Source organism: Hylobates moloch, unplaced genomic scaffold (genome assembly GCF_009828535.3).
Source record: "Hylobates moloch isolate HMO894 unplaced genomic scaffold, HMol_V3 SCAFFOLD_15, whole genome shotgun sequence".
Lineage (NCBI taxonomy): Eukaryota > Metazoa > Chordata > Mammalia > Primates > Hylobatidae > Hylobates > Hylobates moloch.
Window position 1 is genome coordinate 27,354,101 of NW_026652290.1, and position 26,918 is coordinate 27,381,018.

The 26,918-nt window shown below is 45.9% G+C and overlaps 1 protein-coding gene across 2 annotated transcripts in view; it reads right to left on the reverse strand.

The window, feature by feature from the left end:
* TRABD2A (TraB domain containing 2A) overlaps positions 1–26,918 on the reverse strand; it is a 60,135-nt gene that overhangs the window by 2,787 nt on the left and 30,430 nt on the right. The window contains exons 3-5 of one of the 2 annotated variants that reach the window (XM_032177306.2): positions 18,487–18,633; positions 15,747–15,921; positions 7,576–7,666 (exon numbers count right to left, since the gene is read on the reverse strand). In XM_032177306.2, the coding sequence (XP_032033197.1) occupies positions 7,576–7,666; positions 15,747–15,921; positions 18,487–18,633 (413 nt within the window). The remainder of the gene's footprint in view (positions 1–7,575; positions 7,667–15,746; positions 15,922–18,486; positions 18,634–26,918) is intronic. The other variant, XM_032177307.2, reaches the window with a different exon arrangement.

Sequence of the window (26,918 nt, forward strand, 5' to 3'; positions counted from 1 at the left end):
CAACAATGAACAGGTCAGCACTGTCTAGAAAGACACTGACAATTATAGCTTTTTTTTTTTTTTTTTTGAGACCGGGTTTCTCAGTAGCTCAGGCTGGAGTGCAGTGGCCCAATCATAGCTCACTGTAACCTCAAACTCCTGGGCTCAAGTGATTCTCCCACCTCAGCCTCCCAAATACAGGCAAATGTCACCAGTCTGACTAGTGAACAGTAAAGCTTTTAAAGACAGATGGAAAATGTTTAAATGCCATTTGCTTAAAACCACTGAAGTAGCTCTTAACCCTCTTAACCCTTTCTGTACCCTCATGAGGGCTTTATTTAGGAAGAGGCTCTCAGGGCTGTCTTCTAACCACTTAATCGCAGATTTGTCCTTAAATCATCTTTCCCAAAGACAGATTTTCACAACTAATGGGAAACTCAGACTTACTTCTAGTTTTCCCCTAAAGGTGACTATAGTCACCAAATACTTCTTTGAGTGAAGAAATAAGCTACTAGAAGGACCAAGTTTCTTCCAACAACAGAACTTTTGTCAAGGGTTTGGTGAAGGGGATGGGGGAGCAGAAAGAGAAGAATTCTACTAGATGTCAATCCCATTGTCTCCTGATGTAGGTAGGTAGTGAGAGTCCTGAAACTCACATCTGCCTGAGGAAGGGGAGCAGTGGATGTGCCATGTCTAGGGCTTTCCTCGTCCAATGATGTAGATGCCACTGACCAGCACATGTAAGAACTCAATTACTCAGCCTTGAGGAACCATCTCCCTTACCAGAGGGGGCCCCAATTCTGAGCCACAACATGGCAGAACCTGAGAATTCAGTTAGTATTAGTGGCCTTGTGTGAGGAAGGGAGGAGGTATACAAGAAGGAAAGCAAAAAAGGGAAAGACTTATATTGGGCAAAAAAGATGAAAGAAGGGAATTCCCAAAATGGCAAAGGATTAAAAAAGGCCCCTACTCTGAACCTGACACTAAGGACCCCAGAAACATAAATTCATAGCTAGAAGGTTCTTGGAGGACAGGGCTTAATATATTATTACTGTCTCCTGAGCTCAGTACAATGCCTGGTACATAACTGTGAGGCCACTTAAATGAACCCTTTCATTGTTACAACAAAGAAACTAGAGCCTAGAAAGGGAATGTGCCCCCATCACGGCTCTCTCGGATTCAGGTGGCCTCCTAGGGCAGGGGTCCCCAGCCCCCAAGCCATGAACTAGCACTAGTCTGTGGCCTGTTAGGAACTGGGCCACACAGCAGGATGTGAGCGGCAGGCAAGCAACCATATTACCACCTGAGCTCCACATCCTCTCAGATTAGCAGGGACATCAGATTCTCATAGGATCACAAACCCTGTTGTGAATTGTGTGTCCTAGGGATCTCGGTTGCACACTCCTTATGAGAATCTAACTGCCTGATGATATGAGGTGGAACAGTTTCATCCCAAAACCATCCCCCCTCCCCGATCCGTGGAAAAATTTTCTTCCACAAAATTAGTCCCTGGTGCCAAAAATGTTGGGGGCCACTGTCTTAGAGGGTTCAAGAGCAGATGGTCAGGTAGCTCCATGCCCATCAAGCCCTCTACCCATGGCAGAGACTATGTCTTGGCCTCCATATGACCCAAACAGGTCCTGGTACATGGTAGGCACTCAAGCAAAGTCTGTTGCTTTGATTTAGCAAGGAACATGGTCTCTAACTCACTAGGGCTGGGTTCTATGGTTTGAAGCAGTGGGTCCTCACAGTGAGACAAATCATAGCTTTGTTTCTGTTCAACTCACAACAAACAAAGACCTCACCCCAGAAGCTCCAGGTAGCCAAGGCCAGGGCTTAAGAGCCAAGTTACTAGCCCTGGGTGGGGGTTGGAGAGTAGGGATCAGGAAGAAATTAGCTTTACTCTTCCTGGTTTTTATCTCCCTTATATTTGTGAGTTAAGGAGTCCTGAGGAATCATAACACCTACTTTACAATTGAGGAAACTGAAGACCAGGGGGAGGAAACTGACCTGCACAAGGTTCCAAGAAGGATTCTGTGCCATCTTTTTTTTTTTTTTTTTTTTTTTTTGAGACAGAGTCTTGCTCTGTCCCCCAGGATGGAGTGCAGTGGCATGATCTTGGCTCACTGCAACCTCTGCCTCCCAGGTTTAAGAAATTATCTGCCTCAGTCTCCCAAATAGCTGGGATTACAGGCACGTGCCACCACGCCCAGATAGTTTTTTTGTATTTTTAGTAGAGACGAGATTTCACCATCTTGGCCAGGCTGGTCTTGAACTCCTGACCCCATGATCCACCCGCCTCGGCCTCCCAAAGTGCTGGGATTATAGGCGTGAGCCACCACGCCTGGCCAATTCTTTTCCATTTTTAAGTAACATTCATTGTTGAGATTTTTTTCAGGTCATAAAGCTAATCCATTCTCATTGTAGAAAATAGAGAGTATAAATTAGTGTCACTGTAATCTCTAGGGAGATCCTACAGACAAATGCTCACATGGGCTCAGACAGGGGTTTAAGGGTCCCTGGATCAATAGAGGTGGCTTCTCTTCTGTCTCAAATAGAAAATCCCAGCTGCTGAACACACCCAATCCATCATAGAGCCTCTGGGCTGGATCCCATCACAGGCTCAAGATCTAGATTATCATGTTTTGACCCACCTGGATTCTCACAGTTTAGCTAAACTTCTACCCACAAAGGCTAAGCCCATGGTCATTTTGGCTACAATATAGGGCTACCCCCTTGTGCTGATAGCTTATTTGCCCCCTACCTGCATTTCACTCAGCCTCCTCACTTCATGGAAGTCTCCAAGAAAGAAACACGCTGGTTGACAAGGAAAAGACTCCAGGCTTGGAGCCTTAGACAAGATAATTGACCTTTCTGAGCCTCTGCCCCTTGTATAAAATTAACCTATCCTACCTCGTTGCTGTGAGGATTAAAACAGCCCAAGCACCATGTTTCACACAGTGCTGAGCACACAGTAGATCCTTACTTCAGGTGCATCCCCCTTTCTTCCCGTCTTCTGAGAATGAGTGAAGCTGTATAAACCCTAGCAGGGCTGACTAGAACCTTAGAGCACCCCACTGTGTAACCAAATGGACATCTACCAGATCCCCAAAGATGTCCACGACCTAGCCCCTAGAAGCTCTGAACACATTACCTTACACGGTAAAAGGAACTTTGCAGGTGTGATTAAGTTAAGGACCTTAAGATGAGGAGAGTAGCCCAGGTTATCCAGGGGTGCCCAATCTAATCACACGGGCCCTTAAAAGTAGAGAACCCTTCTGTGGTCAGAGGGGGATATGACTATGGAAGAATGGTTATAGAGATACAACATTGCTGGCTTTGAAGATGGAAGGCTCCACAAGCCAAGAAATGTGGGCAGCCTCTAGAAGCTGGGAAGAAAACAGATTATCTAGAGCCTCCAGAAGGGAATGCAGCCCGGCCCACACCTTAATTTCAGCCAGTGAGACCTGTGTCAGACTTCTGATCTCCAGAACTATAAAATAATGTATCTGTGTTGTTCTAAGCCATTAAGTTTGTGATAATTTGTTATATCAGCAATAGAAAACTAACATAGTATCCATTATCCCAGGGGGAGGAGGGAGGAACTGGCTAAGCCCTCTGCAGATTAGCCCAACAGGAACCCCATCTCTTTCTCTTCTCTGTTCTAAGAACAGCAGGCTCACATTCAGGAGCATTTCCTGTGTTTTCCAGCCTGCTGACGGGTGGAGAGTGGCAGCTGCTAGTTGCCCTCCCCACACCCCAACATGCACACCCATCTCTGTCTCCCCAATACTGGCCTACCCCAAGACTAAGGGAGCTGGCAGGGCCTTAAGTAAGCTAGATCACCACTTAACAGCCCTCATGTCCCCAGCCACACCAGCCTGCCCTGGATTCACGTTCCACATGACCAGAATCATCCCTTAAGGACTACCATATGGCTGCCGAGGAGGGGAAGAAGGAAACAGGTATCCCTCCACTGCCCTGGTCCTCCTTGTCAGCCCCTCTTTGTGGGCATTCTCCCCCTCCCATTTCCCTGGGCCCTTAGCCTCCCGGGACCCTGTCCCTTCTTCCAGAACAGGAGTTCCTTTGGAGACCTCATCCTCCCTCATGGCTTCACCTGGGACCACTGTATGCACGTTCACCCCTAAAACCTCTCAGGTCCCCCACTGGCTGAATAAATGAATGCATGTGAGCAGTACCGGCAATGATATTAACACATAATCAATCCTATTTGAGATCCCATCATGTGCCAGATGCCAGGATAGGTACTCCTGGAAATCCAGTTTTGAAAATTAGATCCTTGTCCAAAAGGCTCTAAAAGAAAGAGAGAGCTCTTGCACAAACCATAGGTTTCTTGGGGTCATGCACAAGATGAACCCAGGCTGGAGCAATGGAGGAAAATGTGGCAATTGTGCTGGATCTCACAGATTCTGATAGAGAGAACTGGGGGTAGTGTGGGTAGGGAAAAAATCTCTGGCAGGGGAAACTGCATGAACAAAGACATAGAGGCTAGGAAGTAAAAGGTGGGAGAAGAAAGGATAGAAAGAAAAGGTTTGGGAGGTGGAGGGGTCTGTGCTATTTCCTGGTCCTGGTTAATAGTGTGGCCTTTCACGGTTTCTTCGTTAGTAAATGAGAAGGAACACTTCTCTTGCAGGCTGGTTTTGAGAATTAACAGAGAGCCCACATAAACCTGGCTACCACCTGATGATCCACCAATAAATGCTCTTTTTCTCCCCGGGGAAGTGAGAACACTGGTTCTCAGCCTTCACTGGGCATCGGAATCTCCTGGAGAGCTTCTAAAAAGATGGATTCCTGACCTTCCTTTCCCCAAGGGCAGGTGTCAGGGTTAGAGGCAGAATTAGAGAGCCTGGGAACAACCAGCAACACACACACACACCACACACACCACACATACCACACACACTACACACACACAAAACACACGTACCACACACACCACACATACCACAACACACACCCCACACATACACAACACACACATCAGACATGCACCACACACACCCCACACACATACACAATACACACACACACCACACATACCATACACACCACACATACCACATTATACACACACACAACACACGTATCACACACACCACACATACCACAACACAACGCACACCCCACACGTACACAACACACACCAGACATGCAGCACACATACCCCACACACATACACACAACACACACACCAAACATGCACCACACACGTGCACAATACCCACACACACACACACCAGACATGTTCCACACACATCCACACTACACACATCACACACACCCCTCACACACAGGTACCAAACAACACACACACCAGACATGCACCACACACGCACCATACACATGCACACTACACACACACACACATACACTCCACACACATTCCACACTAGATACACACCACACAAACCCTACACACAAACATCATACACACACAACACACTCCTCACACACACCACACACCAGACACAGACCAGACACACACAAACACAAACATCACATACTCCACACACATTACACCACACACACGCACACACTCCCCAGGTAGGGCCCTCTCCAGCACCCTAAGGACAGTGCATTGAACCCCAGCCCAGTCAGCCCAGCAGAAAGAGCTGAGAAGGGACCAGAGGCCAGTGAGGGAGGAAAGACCCACAGTCCTGCAGGGCACAGAGAACCCCTAAGGGCTGGCTCCTCCAGATCTGAAGGAGAACAGGAGGGAGAGGGGCAGGAGACTGCAGCAGAGCTGACTCAGGCAGGGGCGGGATCCTCCTGGTCAAGGGGAGGAGAGGAGGGCTCCTCAGACCGGGGAAGTAGCGTCAGTAAAGGTGGAGAGGTAGGGACAGGATGGAGGCTCTTCTGAAGCAAGCAGCAGATCCGTGCTGGAAGGGTAGGGTCTGAGTGCCAAGACCTCCCTGTGAAGACAATGACCTTGAAAAATAACAACATGAAACCAGGGAGGGTTTGAATACGGGACACTGGAAAGAATAGTCCCACAGAAGGGCGAAGAGTGAACCAGAGGGTGAAGGGCCTGGAAGGGGGCGGTGGCCATGGAAATGGAGAAGGACAAATCCCAGCAAGTCTTTACTGGAGGAAGCCAAAAGCCTGGTGGAGGAGGGAAATGAGCAGTCTCACATCAGCGCTTCTGTAAACTAGAAAGTGCTCTGTGAAGGGCGGTCAGTATTGACATACTGAATACAGGGCATGAAGAGAGGTGGGGATAAGAGAAGTCCAGGATGTATCCAGGATTTCCCACCTGGAGGGAGACTGGAAAAATCATGGCTTCTGCCAGGCAGGAGCCTCTGGGGTGAGGGGAAACAGGGAGACAAGGTGCAGTGAAGGGGGGCCTTCTGAGGAGAAAGAGGGCAGCTGGAGATGGGCAGCCTTCGGGCAGACACAACTGCTGGATCCTCTGCCAGGGGATGGGCATTTGCATCCTGGAGCGCTCTTGCTACAGCTGAGACCTCTGCCAGGAGAAGGGGCTGCTGACCACAGATCAGGAGGGAGTGGGGGCCAGAGGAATGGAGGGGATATTAGGGGCTGATGGGTGCCCCCCACATTCACATGTTGAAGCCCCATCCCCAGTACCTCAGAATGTGACCATTTGGAGTTAGGGCCTTTAAAGAGGTGATTCAGTTAACATGAGGGCCCTAGTCCAATAGGACTAGGGTCCTTACTAGAAGAGAGGTCAGGGATGCTCACTTACAGGAAAAAAATGCCATCTACAAGCCAAACAAAGAGAAGGCAGCCATCTAAAAGCCAAACAAAGAGGTCCCAAGAGAAACCAGTCCCGTTGACACCTTGATCTGGGACTTCCAGCCTTCAGAACTGTGAGAAATGCATTTCTGTTGATTAAATCACTCAGTCTGTGGTTGTTGTTATGACAGCCCAAGCAGACTACTACAGGGGAAGGGGAAGGACACCTGGGGCCCACCAGGATGGACGACCAGTTGGGAGGCCAGTAGGTGGACGGCATTGCTGAGGGCTGGGGGCTGGGCCTCTTGAGTTCTTTACAGAAAGGTCTGCAGGGGCAGAGGGCAGTTTGGCCAAAAAAAAAAAAAAGAGAGAGAAAGAGAGAAATAAATCTAGGGAGGAGGAAACAGCTCAGAGAAAAGGTGCTTTCTCCTGCCCCTGAGAAGGGCGAGACATGCACTCCCTGCACCCCTAATCCCTCTGGCCTATTTACCACTGTCATGGCCCAATTCTGCCTCCCGAAAACTTCCAAAACACCTAGGGCAAAGGACACTGGGCATTAAGCCTAATTACTCCTCCTTTCCCCTACCCCTCAACCCCTGGGCAACCTTCCCTTCACCTTCCCCCACGCGCCAACCACCACTGAGGAAAAGGCCAGTGTGGCCCCTGCAGCCCAAAGTGTCCATCCTGCCAACCACATCTGACACAGCCCCAGCCACACAGAGCCAGCTGAGCTGGTGCCAAATGTCCATGTAAGGTCAAGTGTGGGGAAATGACCAGGCAGGGGTTCTCTGGAGCTCCTCAAGATAGCAGCCCACCCTGCTGCCCAGGCAGCCCCATGAGGGTCTCAGCTCCCCAGCCAAGATAGAAGCACAGGACGGTTACCTGTGGATGGGTCGTCCAGCAGGGGTGTGTTCTACCTCATAGCCTTCACGCCGCAAAACATCCAGCACTGTGTTGTTGCCCATGAAATGACCTGCAGTGAGAAAAACAACCTGAAATGCTGCAGCTCTCAGGACCACCAAACATACTCCCCAAACGCACACCCTAGAACCAAGCAATTACCCTGCCAAGCCCCCTGCCTGTCCAGCACAGTACAGTTCCAGAGAGCTTCTGGAATCAGGCCTGCCAACAGTCCCACAAGGCAGGCACAGCAGCATCAGTAGCATTTCAGAAACAATGACACTGAAGATCAGAACAATGCAGCAGGTCACCTGAAGTCACAAAGCTAAGGGGAGAGCCTGGACATCAAACTGCAACCTGGTAAGACCTCCCAGAAGAGGCAATATGTGAGCAGGATCCTGAAAGGTGAGGACACTGGCCTGGAGAAAATACAAGAATTCAGGCTGGGCACAGTGGCTCACACCTGTAATCCCAGCACTTTGGGAGGCCTTCAGGTGGATCACCTGAAGTCAGGAGTTCAAGACCCACCTGGCCAACATGGTTAAACCCCATCTCTACTAAAAATACCAAAATTAGCTGGGCGTGGTGGCAGGCGCCTGTAATCCCAGCTACTCGAGAGGCTGAGGCAGGAGAATCACTTGAACCCGGGAGGCAGAGGTTGCAGTGAGCCGAGATCGCGCCACTGCATTCCAGCCTGGGTGACAGAGCGAGACTCTGTCTCAATTAAAAAAAAAGGGGGGGGAGGGGGGCGGGAATTCCCAACTACAGGATGGAATGCAATTGTGCTCTCTGAGAAAACAGGGAGGCTGGTGGGACCGAAGGAATGGCTACTTCCCAATCACCACTTTCTAGAATAAGTAAAGGCAATCTAATCTAAGATCTGTCCTTCTTGGAGATTTCTGCATAGGACAAACCCACTGTAGTCTCAGGAGTCACAACCAGGGAACCCTGGGAGCCTGTGGCAGTACAGCAAATAGGCCCCGAGAAGGAAGCAGAAGGCCCATGGTTCCTGCTTTCATTTTCACCTTCATGCATCAAAGGGGGTGTTCATGGGTCAGCAGGGGCTCAGAAAGGGAAGTTTGGCAAAACCATTCCCTCGCATCCTCCCCTCTCCTCCCCACAGCCTAGACCAGCCTAGACAGCTGCCAGTGCAGGGGTGATAGCTGTAACCTAGAAATGTGGGGTAGGAGAGGAGGCCACTGGAGAAGTAACCCTGGCAAACAGGAGCCAAAAATCAGCATGAGCTGATTTAAGATCGACACCTAAATAAGCAAAAAAGCCATGTCTTTCACCACTGATCCTAGGTTATTCATTTGCAAATAAGGAACTGGCAATTTAGAACAAGTGATTATAGTTTCCACTTAGCACTTCTGACTTCAATTTTTCTTCTACTGCAAAGGTGATTTCCATTTCTAATCTTCGCATTTTATATCCAGATCCCCATGACAAAAGTCGCTGCTTGATTTTAAAACTCCAGTACTTTCTGTTTTCAGTTATCCTCATTTTGCAATTAAAAGTTTGCTAACCACACAGCTTTTAAGTTTTAAAAGCACACAGTAATGTGTTTGGGAGCAATTTCTGTAGTTTCCTCTGCTCAACTTAGCCTTCAGAAGGCACAGAGAGAAAGCAGCTACAGGAATATAACTTTGCCTTAGAAGGAGCTAGTGCTAGATGGGGGCTCACAGCCCCTGGGCACTTCAGGTGTCGGGAGTGCCCAGGGGCTGTCAGCCCCAATCTAGCCCTGCATCAGTATGACAAATCGAGCCCTGAGTACTGGGCAAGCTCAGGTGTTGGTGTTGCTTGTTCCACCTGCCTGGCACAACCCCCACCACGAGGGCCCACCCACTGAACTGCTCAGGCCAAGCTATGCCCCAGCCTCCCACCAGCCCAGAACCCAGTTGACCTTTCCCCTCTCCCCAGCGCCCCATTACCCCTGCACTGGACATAGGGGAAGCTTTTGGGAGCCCACCTAAGTCTGGCAGGGGTGGAAAGCAAAAGCCTACACTCCAGCACCTGGGCACCTTCCATTCACGCAGACCCGGGGTGGTGCATTGGGACACCACCACTGGCTCTGTTTCCTAACTTTCTCATCTGGGGCCTGCACCACTGTTATGGTGCCTCAAGAGTGAGGCCCAGGCTAACAGCTTTGTTACAGGAAGCCATTCGTCAAGACAGTACAAATGTGTACACGGTGCCCAATCCAGACATGAAACACAGGACTTACAGAAGAAGAAAACTACCACATACTCACAGGCACTGCTGAGGACACAAACTGCGATTTGTTTGTGGCAGAACTTTTCAATGAGCATAATGTGGGAGCCAAACCCCTCATATTTCTATAACAGTTTTATTAATAATTGAATATAATTCACATAACATAAAATTCATCCTTTTAAAGTATGCCAGTCGGTGATTTTTTTTTGTATATTCAGAAAATCGTGCAAGCATGACCACTATCTAATTTTAAAACATTTTCATCATTTTGACCCCAGCCCCTGGCAACCACTAATCTATGAATACTTTCTGTCTCTGTAGATTTGCCTGTTCTGGACATTTCATATACATATAATCATATGATTTTGTGACTGGCTGTTTTCACTTGGCATAATGTTTTCAAAGTTCATCCATGTAGTACCATATATCAGTACCTCTTTCCTTTTTATGGCCAAATAATATTCCATTGTGCGTATATATCACCTTTTATTTATCCATGTCAGTTGATGGATAGTTGGATTGGTTCCACTTTTTGGCTGTTATAAATAATGCTGCCATGAACATCTGTGTACAAATTTTTGTGTGGAGATATGTTTTCAATTCTCCTAGGCATATATCTGGAAGTTGAAATGCTGAATCAAATGGTAGCCCCATGTTTAATTTTGAAAAACTGCTAAACAGATTTCCAAAATGGCTACACCATTTTACATTCCCAGTAGCAATGTATGAGGGTGCCAATTTCTCCATGTCTTCACTAAAACTTTTTACTATCCATCTTTTTTAGTATAGCCTAGTGAGTATAAAATGGTATCTTCACTTTAGCACCACAACAATAGGTCTCCAGTAAAATAACAGTGGATTACATGTGAAAATGCAGCAAGACTCAGACTCTGTTTAAGAAGGTTCTTAAGAAAACACAAAGACAAAAAAACTAGAGGAAAAACTAGAGGACACTAGAGGAAACTGAAGCCTCTGGGACCTAGAGTTACAGCAAACATGCCTTAGTCTGTGTTGCTATTACAAAATACCACAGACTGCGTCATTTATAAACAAGAGAAATTTATTTCTCACAGTTCTAGAGGCTGGGAAGTCCAAAATCTAGGCATAGGCATTCAGTGCCCAGTGAGAGCCTTTTTTTTTTTTTTTTTTTTTTTTAAATACAGAGAGTCTTACTCTGTCACACAGGCTGGAGTGCAGTGGCATGTTCACAGCTCACTTCAGCCTCAACCTCCAGGGCTTAAGTTATCCTCCCACCTCAGCTTCCCAAGTAGCTGGGAATATAGGCACACATCACTATGCCTAGCTAAATTTTTATTTAATTTTTGTAGAGATGAGGTCTCACTGTGTTGACCAGGCTGGTCTCAAACTCCTGAGCTCAAGTGATCCTCCTGCCGTGACCTCCCAAGGTGCTGGGATTACAGACATGCACCACCATGCCCAGCTGTGAGCCTTCTTCCTGAGTCTTTACATGGCAGGAGGGGCTAATGCTAGATCTTCACATGGTGGAAGGCACAAGGGCAAAAAAAAGAGCCTATGCTACTTTCCTCCAGTCCTTTTAAAAAGCATAAATCCACTCATGAATGTGGAGCTTTCATGTCTTAATCACTTCCCAAAGGCCCCACCTCTTAATACCATGACAATAATAAGTTTCAACACACAAGTTTTAAGGAACATTCAGACCACAGCAAAACATTAAACAGCCCAACTCTGAGAAAGATTAACATAAACCCTCACACTAAAAACATATTTCCCTCACTTCCCATTGCCAGATACATCATATCCAGCTTTCAATTAAAAATTACAAGGCATGCTGGGAGGCAAGAAAAATTACAATCTGAAGAAACAATGAAAGCATCAGACCCAGACTCAGACATGATAGAGATTCTGGAATTATCAGATAGGGAATATAGTTGAACTGAAGAGCATCATCAATCAAATTGATCTAATTGACATTTAAAGAATACTTAATCCAACAACAGCAGAATACAAATTCTATTCAGCTCACATGCAACATATTTCTCCTTCATTTCTGAGTTTTCATGGATGTGGAAATGTTTGTTGACAGTCTTTATTTCAGCATTTTGAGTATGTCCCCCATAGCCTTCTGGCTTGCATGGCTTCTGATGAGAAATCTGCTGTTAATCCTATTGGGGATCCCTTGTCTGCTTTGCTCTCATTGCTTTCAAGATTCTGTGTCATTCTAACTGGTGTGAGATGGTATCTCATTGTGGTTTTGATTTGCATTTCTCTGATAGCCAGTGATGAAAAAGTCAGGGAACAACAGGTGCTGGAGAGGATGTGGAGAAATAGGAACACTTTTACACTGTTGGTGGGACTGTAAACTAGTTCAACCATTGTGGAAGTCAGAGTGGCAATTCCTCAGGGATCTAGAACTAGAAATACCATTTGACCCAGCCATCCCATTACTGGGTATATACCCAAAGGATTGTAAATCATGCTGCTATAAAGACACATGCACACATATGTTTGTTGCGGCACTATTCACAATAGCAAAGACTTGGAACCAACCCAAATGTCCAACAATGATAGACTGGATTAAGAAAATGTGGCACATATACACCTTGGAATACTATGCAGCCATAAAAAATGATGAGTTCATGTCCTTTGTAGGGACATGGATGAAGCTGGAAACCATCATTCTCAGCAAACTATTGCAAGGACAAAAAACCAAACACTGCGTGTTCTCACTTATAGGTGGGAATTGAACAATGAGAACACATGGACACAGGAAGGGGAACATCACACACCGGGGCCTGTTGTGGGGTGGGGGGAGTGGGGAAGGATAGCATTAGGAGATATACCTAATGTAAATGACGAGTTAATGGGTGCAGCACACCAACATGGCACATGTATACATATGTAACAAACCTGCACGTTGTGCACATATACCCTAAAACTTAAAGTATAATTTTTAAAAAAAAGATTCTGTGTCTTTGGCTTTTGACAGTTTGGCTATGATATGCCTCGGTGTGAAACTTTTTGATTTTATACAATGTATAGTTCATAGATTAAATGTGCAGAGTAATATTTTTCATCAAATTTGAGACATTTTCAAGCAATTTTAAATTCAAATATTCTTTTTCTTTCTTTTTTTCTCTCCTGTCTTCTGGGATTCCCATTAGGTATACATTGGCACACTTGAGGGTGTCTCACAGGTATCTGAAGATCTATTCATTTTTCTTCATTCCTTTTCCTTTCTCTTTCTCATACTGAATCATCTCAATCAACCTATCTTCATGTATGTTGATTCTTCTTCTGCCAGTTCAAATCTACTGTTCAGCCCCTCTAGTGAATTTTTCATTTCAGTTCCTACACTTTCAATTTCAGAATTTCTATTTGGTTCTTTTAAAATAATTTTTATACTTTTATTGATATTCTGTATTGGTGAGATATTGTTCTCAAACTTTCCTTTAATTCTTTAGATATGGTTTATTTTAGGGTTTTTTTTTTTTTTTTTTTTTGGAGATGGAGTTTCACTCTTGTGGCCCAGGCTGGAATACTGTGGCATGATCTCAGGTCACTGCAACCTCTGCCTCCCAGGTTCAAGCAATTCTCCTGCTTCAGCCTCCTGAGTAGCTGGGATTATAGGTGCACGCCACAACGCCTGTCTAATTTTTGTATTATTAGTAGAGATAGGGTTTTGCCATATTGGTCAGGCTGGTCTCGAACTCCTGACCTCAGGTGATCCACCTGCTTCAGCCTCCCAAAGTGCTGGGATTATAAGCATGAGCCTCCGCACCCGGCCTCTTTTAGTTTTTTGAACATATTTATAATAACTAGTGTTAAAGTCATTTTCTAGTGAGTCCAAGATATTAACTTCCTCAAGGACAGCTTCTATTGGTTGCTTCTTTTTCCCTGGGTATGGGCCATACTTTCTAGTTTTGCTCTGTGTCTTATAATTGTTTTTGTTGAAAACTAGACATTTAAATAATATACTGACTCTGGAACTCTATCTCCTCTCCCTTCTTCCCAGATGCGTTGTTGTTGCTGTTTGTTTAGTGATTTTCTAGGACTAAGTCTAAAGTCTGTATTTTTTGTTATGTGTGATCACTGAAGGATCTGCTCAGTTAGCTTAGTGGCTGGCTAATGACTGAACAGAGATTTCCTTAAATTCCTTGCAAGTTTCCCAACCTTTGCAGAGGGGCTGTGTGAGTTTGGGGGCATGTATTTGATGCTTCAGCAGGCAATTTATGATCTTGCCTTAGGTTTCACACTGTGCTTACACAGAGCCTCAAGATGAGCCAGAGGTGAGAGATTAGGACCTTCTCAGGTCTTTCCTGGGCACGTGCAAGCCTTTCTCATGCATGTGGCTTTCTAGGAATATTTTAGAGCTTTTCAAAATCCCCTATGGGATTTTCCTCTTAAATTTTTTGGGCAGCCCCTTGTAAGCTTCAATTAATATTGCTATTTCCAGCAACTATGACGTTAAACAGCTGCCACTGATTGTTTTCAACAAACACCCTACGAATAGGGCTATTCACACAGAGCAAGCTCTGAGTCAGATCAAATGAAGACAAGCTTGGGAATGGAAATTTCACGGAACTATTGACATGTCAAATAGTGATGATTCTTTGAGGATGGAGCTTTGGAGGAACTTTGAACCCATTCTGTCCCCTCCAGTAACCATTAGGCAAATGGTTTTCACAGCTACTGTAGTTCAAGGCTCCTGATTTTCAAGGCTACTGTGAAGCTGGGAAAAGGGAGATTAAAAACAGAATAAGTTAAAATGCCACGAAGCCCACTGCTTCTATCAAAATTCATCCAGTTTTCTTAAATAAACACTTGTATGGCTCACGCTTGTAATCCCAGCACTTTGGGAGGCCGAGGCGGGCGGATCACGAGGTCAGGAGATCGAGACCAAGGTGAAACTCCGTCTCTACTAAAAATACAAAAAAATTAGCCAGGCGTGGTGGCGGGCGCCTGTAGTCCCAGCTACTCGGAGAGGCTCAGGCAGGAGAATTGCTTGAACCCGGGAGGCGGAGCTTGCAGTGAGCCGAGATTGCACCACTGCACTCCAGCCTGGGCCACAGAGCGAGACTCTGTCTCAAAAAAAATAATAATAAAAATAAATAAATAAATAAATAAATAAAAATAAACACTTCTAGGATTGTTGCAAGCCTTTAATTAATTTCCAGAGCTGTGGAAAGGTTGATTTTGACCATTTTTTCCAGTGTTCTTATTGCTGTTATGGAAGAACAGGTTTTTGGAGGCCCTTACTCCACCATTTCAGAATTGCTTCTCTCCAACCCCGTATCTTACTGGTAAAGAAACTGAGGGACATGACTTGTTTAAGTTTATGAAGTTAGCAGAAAAATATGAAACAACAAAGCCCAGCCAAGCAAATGATCTTTCTGCATACTGTCCAGCCTCTGGCATTTCTATCTTCATTTCCTGAGGCTGCAAAGAATTCTGTGTCAGAGTCACTCCAGGGGAGAGAATTTATTTCAAGAAGCCCACAAAAGAAAATAATTGTCCTATTCTGTCTCCATGTGTGCTGTTAACAGTCAATAACAGCTGATGTGTCAGCCCCAGGCCTTGGACTTGGGAGGCTCATTGTCAGGTGGAAGAGTAAAGACAGACATATTTGTAGTGAAAGTTTACAAAGTGAAGAGTACCAGGAAGAAGTTGGGATTAAGTATGAAATTCAGAGGACAAAAGTGTTTTCCCAGCTGGCTCATGTGTGGAGAGAGCTATGGGTGATGTCACATGCACCAGCTCATCCAGCAACATTTCAACCATGCCGCATGCTCCGTCCCCAGCTGGAGCCACTCTGCAACTGAAATAAGTCAAGGAAGGTGTCACTCCCTTCATCTCGCTTCATGACTAACACAGGCCCTAAGCAGGGGCTCACCTCAATATTCCCTTCTTGGGAGAAGCCTCAGATTTCAGAGGCTAATCAGAGGTGACCCACTACTCACCAACTCCAAAGGCAAAGAAGAAGCCTTTGTCAGGAAACTCCTCCAAAAGGGCCTTCACCCGCTTCCCTATTCTCTCATTTCGCTTGTAGATCAGCTCCCGGCGTAAGTAGCTGTCAATCTCCTGAGCAATGATGCGCTCCTGAGGCAGTAGCGTGGCATTAATAAAATTGGGAACCTCCACCAAAATAAAGAGAAAAAAATAAGGGGCAACAGAGTTATTAACAAAGTTACTTCATTGGAGCATCAAATCCCCCAACCTAGATGGTCAAGACGTTGTCAAGAGAAGAGTGACACCATTCTTGGAGTTTCCTGTCTGCTGTTTCCAACTCTATCACATTCCTTGTAACCAAAGTGAAAAAAATATTAAGTGAAGTGCACTGAATGAACTCTTAAGCTATTTACAACTGCACTTCTGTTTTAGTTAAATGGCTCTGTCTGGTGCCATGTGTTTATAAAAAAAAAAAAAAAGGACACTGTCTTTCCACAGCACATCCATAGTTTTAACTTGTGTGATTCACACATGCTTTTCTTATAAAAATAGTCTTATATAGTTACATATTTTAGATTCTATTACCAAAAACATGAAATTTGTAAAAACACTTAAATGTTTTATAAATCCTCTACTTTACATTTTCATTATTTCTCCACTTCCTATTTCTCTCTCTTGCTTTCCCCAATGTTCTTTGCCCTCCTGGCAAATATTTCACTTGATTCTGGTATACATGTTAGCCATATTTTGGCTAATAACAGTTTCAGTATTTTGGCTAATAACAGGATGCAAGTGCATCAAAATTGTGACAATCAAAATTGTGACAATCAGCATGGTTCTTGCAGCCCAGGAGTTACAAGTAAGGCTGGCACTCTGTGTTTTCTCCCCACCCCCTCAGCTGTCTGGCTTCCCAAACCTCAGCCTCCCACTCCTCCCCCTGGGTGCATGCTCTCTCCTCCACCCAGGGACTTAGCAATGTTACCCATTATCTTGGTCAGCATCTACCCTGCCTGCTGCTGCTGCTTCCAGTAGCCTCTCAAAAAGCTTTCCAAAGTCCTCAGATTCTGTGATGTAGCATTAACTTCCATCTTATGGATAACAGACCTCCTTTCGTGATGGCCTCGAAATGATATTCTTTCATTTTCAAATCGACAGCCTTCATCTTCTACTCTGTCATCTTTTTTTTAATCATGTCATTTATGTAAGATCCCCTGCCCATTTCCCAAAATCTCCTCTCTTCAGCAGAGCCCCCCTCTCTACCAGCCTCTCTACAGAGGCAGTGTCAGATACACAGGGTGACCTCCCTCTGACATCCCGCTCAACCTTCTAAATTGCAAACATCACCCAAAGCCTGCACCACTCCCTGGTGGCCAGCCTGGCCCTCACTCACAGTGGCAGCACATTCCCTGACCTCCTGTACGGGCCCTGTGGGCAGGACAGATATGGGAAAGCCATAGGAGAAAAATGCATAAGACATCTGTATTATCTGCTCCATCAGCCTCACCATTTGCCCACGTAATGACCAAATCCTCCATCCACATTAACTTTTTTCTGCTGCTTCAAATATCAATTTCCCAATTGATCTTGACTTTTCTCCCCCTTTCCCTACCCCCAGCAAGAGTGCAGGTAAGATTTATCACCACCAACAACTCTATTTTTCCTTCTTTAATGTGTTTCTTGTTCTCCCTTTCCTCCTGCTTCACTTTGTCTCAATTTGGCTTTTTCTTCCTCTAGATTTTTGGGGATGCTAATTACGTCTTTTGAGGCTTCTGTCATTAATGAAATGTCACCTTTCTGGGCTGATGCTGCACTCAGCCTGTACTGTCCTTCTCCCCATTGCTGCTATTCCTCCTTCAGCTCTCATGTTCACACGTCTCCTTATGGCTGGGTCCCCAGATTTAACATAGACCTGTATAGCATCACCCACACCCACTAGCTCCTGCCTCCCCTCTCCAGTGTCCTCATGCATGCGGACACCAGTCCTGGGTGGGGGAAACAACACACTCCCCTACCTCAGAAGATTAGCTGGTGTTTGCTATTTGCATGTAGTCCTAGAGAGGAGGTGAAGGCATCATGGCTTGTCCCATGGGAAGCCTGCTGATAAAATCATAACAAAGATCCATCCCACTTCCCTCCTGGAAAGAGACCATGATCTTCTGAGGCTGACCAGCTGCTTCCTTCCACTCAATGGCCCACAGGTAAGCCTGAGCTGGGCAAACACTCAATCCACCAGCTCAGCCACACTCATCCTGCAATACCACAGGATGCAATGATCCACGTCTGCAAATGCTAGCAGCCTTCCCAGCTCTGATGCCCCAACCCTGTAAGCATTCTGTGAATACACAGTTATATCATGTTCACATGTTCCTAGAGGCTACTGAAGCTGCAGTCAAAGTTCTGCTCCATCATTTTGCAAAAGTGTGACCTAAGTCAGCCAGGAGGCCATCAGACTCAGAACCCTTCCCTTCCTCAAGGCTGGTTCATGTGGCCCACTGTTAAATCCTTTGAAGCTTCATCCTTTGGCTGGAATACTGGAATTAACCCTCATCAGTGCCCCTCTCTGTTCTTACAAGGTTTGTAAAGCTTTCATTAGCTGTAGTGCCTCATTCAATGACATCTAAATCTGCCCACTTTATTTCTAGAGACCTCATGACCTCAATCCTTTGTACACAGGATGTACTTGTTGCCACGTAATGTTTTTATTCCTGTAATTAAATGTGTGCTGAGCTTGGCAGGGGGAAAGGGTCTCACCTGGGAGCTGTCATGGCTGAGGATGAAGGAGCTGAGGTCCCCGCAGTTATAGTGTTTGATGAGATCCTCCGTCGTGTAGGGGATCTGAAGACTGCCTGCTCGCAGGCTCTCCTGCTGCAGGAGGGTCTGGTTCAAAGCAAAGATGACCTAAAAGAAAGGTCTCTTTTAAGTTCACTAACAAGGCAACTGTTTGCTGCCATCTTATTTCTTTTGTCCATGGCTGGAAATACCTTCACCTTTGTGCTCATTATGTAAGGACGTGGATAGTGCTACTTAAAAAAGGGAACACAAATCCCTGGACAGCGTCCAAAGAAAAGGAGGAGAACAGTCCTTCCCAAATCAGCCCCAATCAGACACACCTAGGGAACTTCCTTATGGAGGACACAGACAACCTGGAACCCTTCCATGAGTGTGACCAAGAGGTGAGGGAACCCAAGAGCTGGCTTGTGAGGAACGACTGAGGAAGCTAGGAGGTGGGGCAGAAAGAGGACTGGGGACTCACAGACACACCTACAAGTGGGTTCCAATTACATAAAGGACTGGGCAGAAACCAATACATTATCCACATCTTTTCTAACCATCAGTGCAGCATTGCCAGCTAATGGCGTCATTAGATCCATGGGATATTAATGGAAGTTAATGTGAAAAAATGGGAAATGAAAGCTAAAGAAAATTAAACACCAGCCTGGCCAACATGGTGAAACCATGTCACTACTAAAAATACAAAAATTAGCTGGGCATGGTGGCATGTGCCTGTAGTCCCAGCTACTCGGGAGGCTAAGGCTGGAGAATCGTTTGAACCCAGGAAGCAGAGGTTGCAGTAAGCCAAGATTGTGCCATTGTATTCCAGGCTGGATGACAGAGAGACTCCATCTCAAAATAAATAAATAAATTAATTAATTAATTAAAGAAAATTAAACAGGTTTTAATTTTACAGAACTTCTCAGAGTCTTTGATATACTAATGTGTGATATGGGTCTCCTTGATGGGGAACAGAGTATGCCAGGTTTCCCAAACATATTTGAGGCATACATCACAAGAGAAAGCTTCATTGAAACATCTTTGGGGAAAATCCAGATTCAAGATCCTGATGCCAGGAACCCTACCTCTCCAGCTCTGACCCAGCTCTCCAGTGCCCAGGAGAATTCATTTTACAAAGCAGGGAATTCTCCTGGGCACTTGAGGGCTAGATCAGAGGTGGGGAGGTAGGGTTCCTGGCATCAGGTGGGTAGTGGGGCTGGCCACCCCCTGCGAGGCTCCAGACAACACTTATGACCCGTGGAATTTTCTCTCTCACTTTCCCCAGGTACAGATGCAGCTCTATAGCCTCTGACAGCTCCCCTTTCTTATGCTTCCCCAGTAATCAGCATACAGGATGCTGCCTTTGCTGGAATATCTCCTCACTCTTTGCTGCAATACAGACAGGCTTGGTCCATCTGTGTTGCAGCAAAGACTGACTATGAGGTCTTTAGCAAGATGTTTCAACTCTCCAGAGGCAACGCATTAGAGGTCTCAAGTCAGTAAATGACCCTACACAGCCCCAACCCCTTTCTCCTTTCACATTCTCCTCAATCTGAGTGGCGAGGAGACAAGGCTTCCTGGTTTGCCTCCCATGGGCCAAGGTGGCACAGGCCCACTGCGTACCCCTTGTCTCAGTCCATTTGTGCTGCTACAACAAAATGCCTGAGACTGGGTAATTTATAAGGAACAGAAATATATTTCTCACCATTCTGGAGGCTGGGAAGTCCAAGATCAAGGCACTGGCCTTTGGTCTGGTGAGGGCCTTCTTGCTGCATCCTCACATGGAAGAAGACAGAAGGGCAAGCTAACTGAATGGCTGCATGACACCTCTTTTATTAGGGCCTTAATCCCATAAAGGCCTTATAAAGAGGAGTCTTAATCCCATAAAGGCCCTTATAAAGAGGAGCCCTCATGGCTTAATCACCTCCTAAAGGCCTCATCGTTTAATACCATCACACTAGCAACATCTGAATTTTGGAGGGGACACATTCAAACCACAGCATCCCTCCTTCCACATAGTTACCTCCCTCAGTTACTCTAATATTTCCTGTGCCTGTGATGCAGCCTTAACCAAAGGAGACAGATCTCTCCGTAAAACCCCTCCATCCTCTTTTCTCTCAATACCTCCTCCTTTTCTCTGGCAGAGGCACCTCCAGTCTCTCTGGAAGGCATCTCCCCAAGGTTCTGCACAATAGCCTCTTCTATCTTGGTACCCTCTAGACCATACTGTGTTCCCATCCTTCCCACCCCTCTATTGGTGACAAGCCAGAGCAGGTAACAATCCTGCTTGGTCATGCAGTGATTTGGTTTGGCTGTGTCCCCACCCAAATCTCATCTTGAATTGTGGCGCCTAGAATTCCCACGTGTCGTGAGAGGGACCCAGTGGGAGGTAATTGAATCATGAGGGTGGGTCTTTCCCATGCTGTTCTCGTGATAATGAATAAGTCTCATGGTTTTATAAAGGGGCGTTGCCCTACACATGCTCTCTTGCCTTCCACCATGTAAGACACGCCTTTGCTCCTCCTTCACCTTCCGCCATGATTGTGAGGCCTCCCCAGCCATGTGGAACTGTGAGTCCATTAAACCCCTTTCCTTTACAAATTACCCAGTCTTGGGTATGTCTTCATTAGCAGTGTGAGAACAGACTGGTACATGTGGGATCACAGCCTTGCCAGAGAAGCAGATACACCGAGGCGCATGTCTGCAAACTGATCTAAATGAGACAACTCAGCCTTCCACAGGCATAAGCCCCTGCATTCTAAAGCCATACAATTAGGGCCTACCCACAACAACTGGGAATTGCCAACTGACTTCACATTAGCTGGAGGAACAAACTTTCAAAGGTTTAGGAGGGAAGAGAGAGGGGCATTATGAAACACCTATCAGGTATGCCCGGCCCCAGGCCAAAGTCCACATACTCTGTCTCCATCTAACTCATCCAAGCCAAATTCTCAAAGTCTGATTGGCTCACAAATACCTGCTGATGAGCTTTGCTATTCTCTTAAAGGCATTGAGCACAAGCCCAGGTTACCTGGTGCTTAAATACCTTCCTCGAAGAGTGTCCATTAATTTTGAAATGGTTTTCTTTCTTAAGGTTTTCTTGGTATTTGGAGAAGATTGAGTTACCCATTGTAACAGACACGTCAGTCTGCAAACTGGGGCAGACTGTGTATGGGCCACATCACAGATTAAATAAGAACTTTAGGCCATGTGTGGTGGCTCACACCTGTGATCCCAGCACTTTGGGAGGCCGATGCAGGTGGATCCCTTGAGGTCAGGAGTTCAAGACCAGCCTGGCCAACATGGTAAAACCGTGTCTCTACTAAAAATACAAAAATTAGCCAGGCATGGTGGCAGGTGCCTGTAATCCCAGCTACTTGGGAAGCTGAAGTATGAGAATCACTTCTAACCTGGGAGGCGGAGGTTGCAGTGAGCTGAGATTGTGCCACTGCACTCCAGCCTGGGCAACAGAGCAAGATTCCTTCTCAAAAAATAAATAAATGAAATGACTACTGGAGAGTTTTGTGCATTATAATGATTTAAGATATCAGATACTCCCCTACTGAGAATTATACACAATCCCTGGTGGAAGATGGGACATTAGGACAGTGACCTGGCTAATGGTGTTCATCAGTGACAGGTTTCTGGCCCCGTGGTCCTCAAGGACCAGAAGGCCTGGGAATGGCAAAGTTGGGGGAGATAAGAGGGTGGGAAGAAGGGTAGCAAAATGCCAACTGTGATCCTGAGTTACTCTAGGATTCTGGAAACTGAGTGGTTGATAGACTGAACATCAAGAATGGAAGGGCATAAGGGATGATGAAGGGTATCATAAGAGTTCATTCTGCGTCAACTAATCAAGGACAGAATCAAGGCAAGTCACAGTACTAAATGATCCTAAATTTTGTTCATTCATCCCTTCTTCTATTCTTTAATTCAGTCAATAAATAGTGATTATATGCCTACTCTTCCAAGCACTGAAGATACAGTCATGAACAAGACAAGATCCTTGCCTTTAATGGAGCTTTCATTTTACCTGAAAAAGGGGGTGTTTTTCAAGAAAAATCTTGGAAAGAAGGTTGGAAAGGAGGTCTGGTGTATCATAGAAGCTCCTGGGAGGAGAGTGAAATGCAGAGGCCCAAAGTTAAACTCTCTGATTTCAGGCTTGCCAGGACAGCACATACACAAGCAAATCAAAACCCTTGATCATCCCAGTGTCATTGCTTTCTATTTTTCCTGGAGAGGAGGGAGGTCACCTCGTGTCACCCAGCACTATGGTGAGGAGGCCATACTATAAACACTCTTCTTTTAAGGAAGTTTAAACAGTGGGCTGTGCATCAGAGTTGGTGCTGAATCTTTCTTTTGTTGCTAAAAACCACAGAAATGTACTTTTTAAATCTCTAGCATGATTTCCTGTAATCACCACATGGCTTTCCTTTCAGAGCTGCTGCAATGATCCGAATAACAACCCGGGGGAAGCATGGCTTTCATGTGTGCTTATTTATACCCCAACTACTTATGAAAGACCTTAGGCTTCTCACAGATTAAAACCCAGCACAAGATAAGCCATTGACCTAAAAGATCAAGAGATACAGTGCCTCGAGAGACCAGCTAAGTGATGAGGTAGGAGGGGCTGGATTTCCTTAGCTGAGAAGAGCAAGGATCCTTCCCCCACTGTGCTCACCGGCAGGTGCCAAACACCAAACACAGTGGTCGCTGTATGTCCAAAGAGACGCAGTCAATGAAAGTCAGAGGAAGGTTCCATGATGAGCCTCAAAGACAGCTTGGCCTGGGGTCATCAGACAAGGCAGCCTACCCCAAACCCCTCCTTCGCTGGCTTAGCTGAGATGTGGGGAAGTCTCTGGGGCACTGTTTATGTTAAGCAAGGGAAAGCACTCACTGAAACAGACTCCTTGGAGAAAGACCCAAGACAGATTCCTGAAGAAACAGTCTCTGAGTGGGATCAAAGGGTCCTTACAGGGTTTCCTTGGAGCCAGAATACTCCCCTGATGACTCAAGGTGCCTATTCGCACACTACCACCACAAACCAGGGAGGCAGGTCACTGCTATCCAGCTGTCCCACTCCAGATGGCAGCCCTTTATCACCTGCGCTGCCCAGACCTAGCAGTCCATGCCTCAGGCTGCCCTGGAGGGAAGCTGGGCAGGGGCAGGGCCCTGCTGAAGGTGCCTCCCTTGGAGTGAACCTTTGGTCAGGCCATGGGTAGCCATCTGTGGAGCTAGAGGAGGTAACTCCCTCTCCAGTGAGGAGCCAAGTCCAGGGCAGGATGGTGCTCCAAGGGAACTCTCCATGGGCACCACAGGAGCAATGCACAACCCTAAACTCACTCCCATTCAAACCACTGAGGCCCAGATATGGCATCCTCATAAACTACTGTGGCATCACTGAAGGACCCCTCTCTGATAGGACTAATGACTGTCAGTCATCCTTACATAATTTACTCTCCTTGCTGTGCTTGGAGAAGTCTGAACCAGTCTGACAAATTTGGGGTTTCAGGATGTGGCTTGTGGATAAGAGAATTGCTCAGAAACTCCACCAGTTAAGTTGACCCCAGGGCATCTTCCAGGAGGGCCATCCTGAATGGGGCATTGTCACTGATCAAGTCACCTCACATGAATCAGCTGAACACACCTGGGGTACAAGGACTGTTGTTCCTGGAGATCCAAAAAGGCCAGGTGCCATGAGCAGCATGCTCAGCCAGGAGCTGGGGACAGTGGCCAGGAGGGGAGAAGAGCAAAGCAGCAGGAACAAGGGTCCTGAATGGGTCCACCCGGCCAGTGCTCACTGCCTCACACTGTGCCTCCCTTTCTCCATTCAAATCCTTCCTTTACAGTTTCTGCTAATGTTTTTCATGTGTTGTGTTAGGTTCCTAGGGCTGCCATAACAAAATACCACAAATTGAGTAGCTTAAACAACAGAATTGTATTGCCTCACCATTCCGGATGCTAGAAGTGTGCAACCAAGGTGTTGACAAGGTCATGCTCCCTCTGAAGAAGTTGGGAAAGGATCTATTCCAGGCCTCTCTCCTAGCTTCTGGTGGTTCCTTGGCTTGTGGCTACATAATTCCGATCTACATAGTGTTCTTCCCACATGTGTATCTAGCTCTGTGTCTAAATTTCCCTTTTTTATAAGAACAGTCATTTTTGAGTAGGGCCCACCCTAATGACCTCATCTTAACTTCCTCACCTGCAAAGACCCTGTTTCCAAATATAGTCACAATCTGAGATACTTGGGATTGGGACTACAATGTAAGAATTTGGGGATGAAGACATAATTCAACACATAACACATGTCGATCTCAGCGTTCCTTTTTTTCTAACAGTATGCATATGGTAAAAATTTTAAACAGCATAAAGAAATAGATCGCTTTCCAATTCCCGTTCCCCAATCACGCTTCCTAAAAGCAACCACTGCTGCCAACACATTGTATCTCTTTCCATGGATGCTGTCTGCACATAAAAACGATAGATACATAGATAGGTAGATAGATAGATGATAGATAGATAGATGATAGATATAGATAGATAGATGATAGATTAGATAGATAGATAGATAGATAGATGATAGATAGATAGATAGATAGATAGATAGATGATAGTCTCCACTTTCATTTTGCTGCTTTGGCCAATAAAAATCAAAGGCTTTAGTCAATAAAAGGCTTTCCATGAACAAATACTGAAAATATATTTTATATATATAATTTATATTATATTTTACATATATAATTTATATTATATATTATATATTTTTATATATATTACATATATATAGAGAGAGAGAGAGAAAGAGATGGAGTCTTGCTCTGTCACCTAGGCTGGAGTGCAATGGCACAGTCTCGGCTCACTGCAACCTCTACCTCCCAGATTCAAGCGATTCTTGTGCCTCAGCCACCCGAGTAACTGGGATTACAGGCACCCGCCACCATGCCCAGCTATTTTTGTAATTCTGTAGAGATGGAGTTTCGCCAAATTAGCGAGGCTGGTCTTGAACTCCTGGCCTCAAGTGATCCACCCACCTCAGCCTCCCAAAGTGCTGCGATTACAGGTATAAGCCACTGCCTGGTCCTGAAACTATATATTATAATGTAAGATAAAACAAGCAGGAAATAAAAAGCCTAAGTCTGGTGAATAGGTAGCCTTCACTGTTTCTGAAGGAAATGCAGCCCGAGCTATCCTAGCCATAGACTAACATCAGTGACTGAGGCAAATCACAGAAATGGAGAAGGAAAATTTCTGACTACCAAAAGGGACAAAATCAAGGTTCCCTGCAGTCTTTTAAGTGAAAAAGCAGTTTCGGTGCAGAAGCCCCTTGCTGCAGACCCCCAGATGTATCCCCTACTGTCCCAACCCAAAGCCGTCCTGGGACCTCTGCTCTGGGCTCAGGCTGCCCCTGGCTGACTCCAAGGAGAAACCCAAGCAGAATTCTACAGCTCAGTATTTCAGACAATCCTGTAAGGATTCAGGGCTCATTTCTCCCAGATCTCAGACCAGCCTCCTCTTCCAGACACCCAGATGATTTGATTTTCCCTGAGACCTTCAAAGCCAGTATTTCCCAAACTACAGCTTGCAACTCATTCTCCACCACTTCATTGTTGACATAAACCTTGGCATGATCTACCCACCCATAAGCTTGCTTATTTCCCTTCATCTTAGGCACCAGCTTACATCGTGCATCCAGGGCTGCTCCATGCTGAGTAATTGCTGCATATAAACCAAGCCAAGCTTGTACACCAGCTCTTTTGTACACCAGCTGGTACACCAGATGGGCATCTTCTGTAATCACAGCTATGCTCTCATGAATCTCCACCTACCTCCACCCCCAGGTGACTGCAATACACAGGCAAGGCTGGAAACCACAGACAGGACTTTGGTCAGAGTTAGAGCCTCAAGAACCTGAAGAAATGAACAGGCCTGACACGTCCAACTCTTGCAAATAAAAAAATGCCTTAGAGAGGTGCTGGTCTTGCTGCACTGCAATCAATTGCTGGCTCAAGTCGCCAACAGGTACCTGAATGCCAATTCCCTGCACCATAGCTTTTAGAGTCTGACTCACTCTCGCCAGGAGGGATGTGGGCTGTTGGGGTGTTGGCAGAATGGGCCGGCATACTTCTGCCAGTCATAGTGTTTTCTATGGTTTTTCCATAGAAACATAAGCCTTTCTATGGACTAGCCTAGAAATCACCCCTTAAAACATTATTTCAAAAGAAATTCACATTTTAAGTTTCCAAGTCCAGTTGGCGGAATGTTCCAAGGAGATTTCCTCTCTAATGCCATCTTGCCAAGCTATTCACACTGATGTACTTCCGATGGGTTCACTTGACCAAAAAGTGCCAGGTAGCAAATGCCTTCACCTAGGTCCTTGTCACTCACTGTCAATCTTTTAACAGCACCTGGGG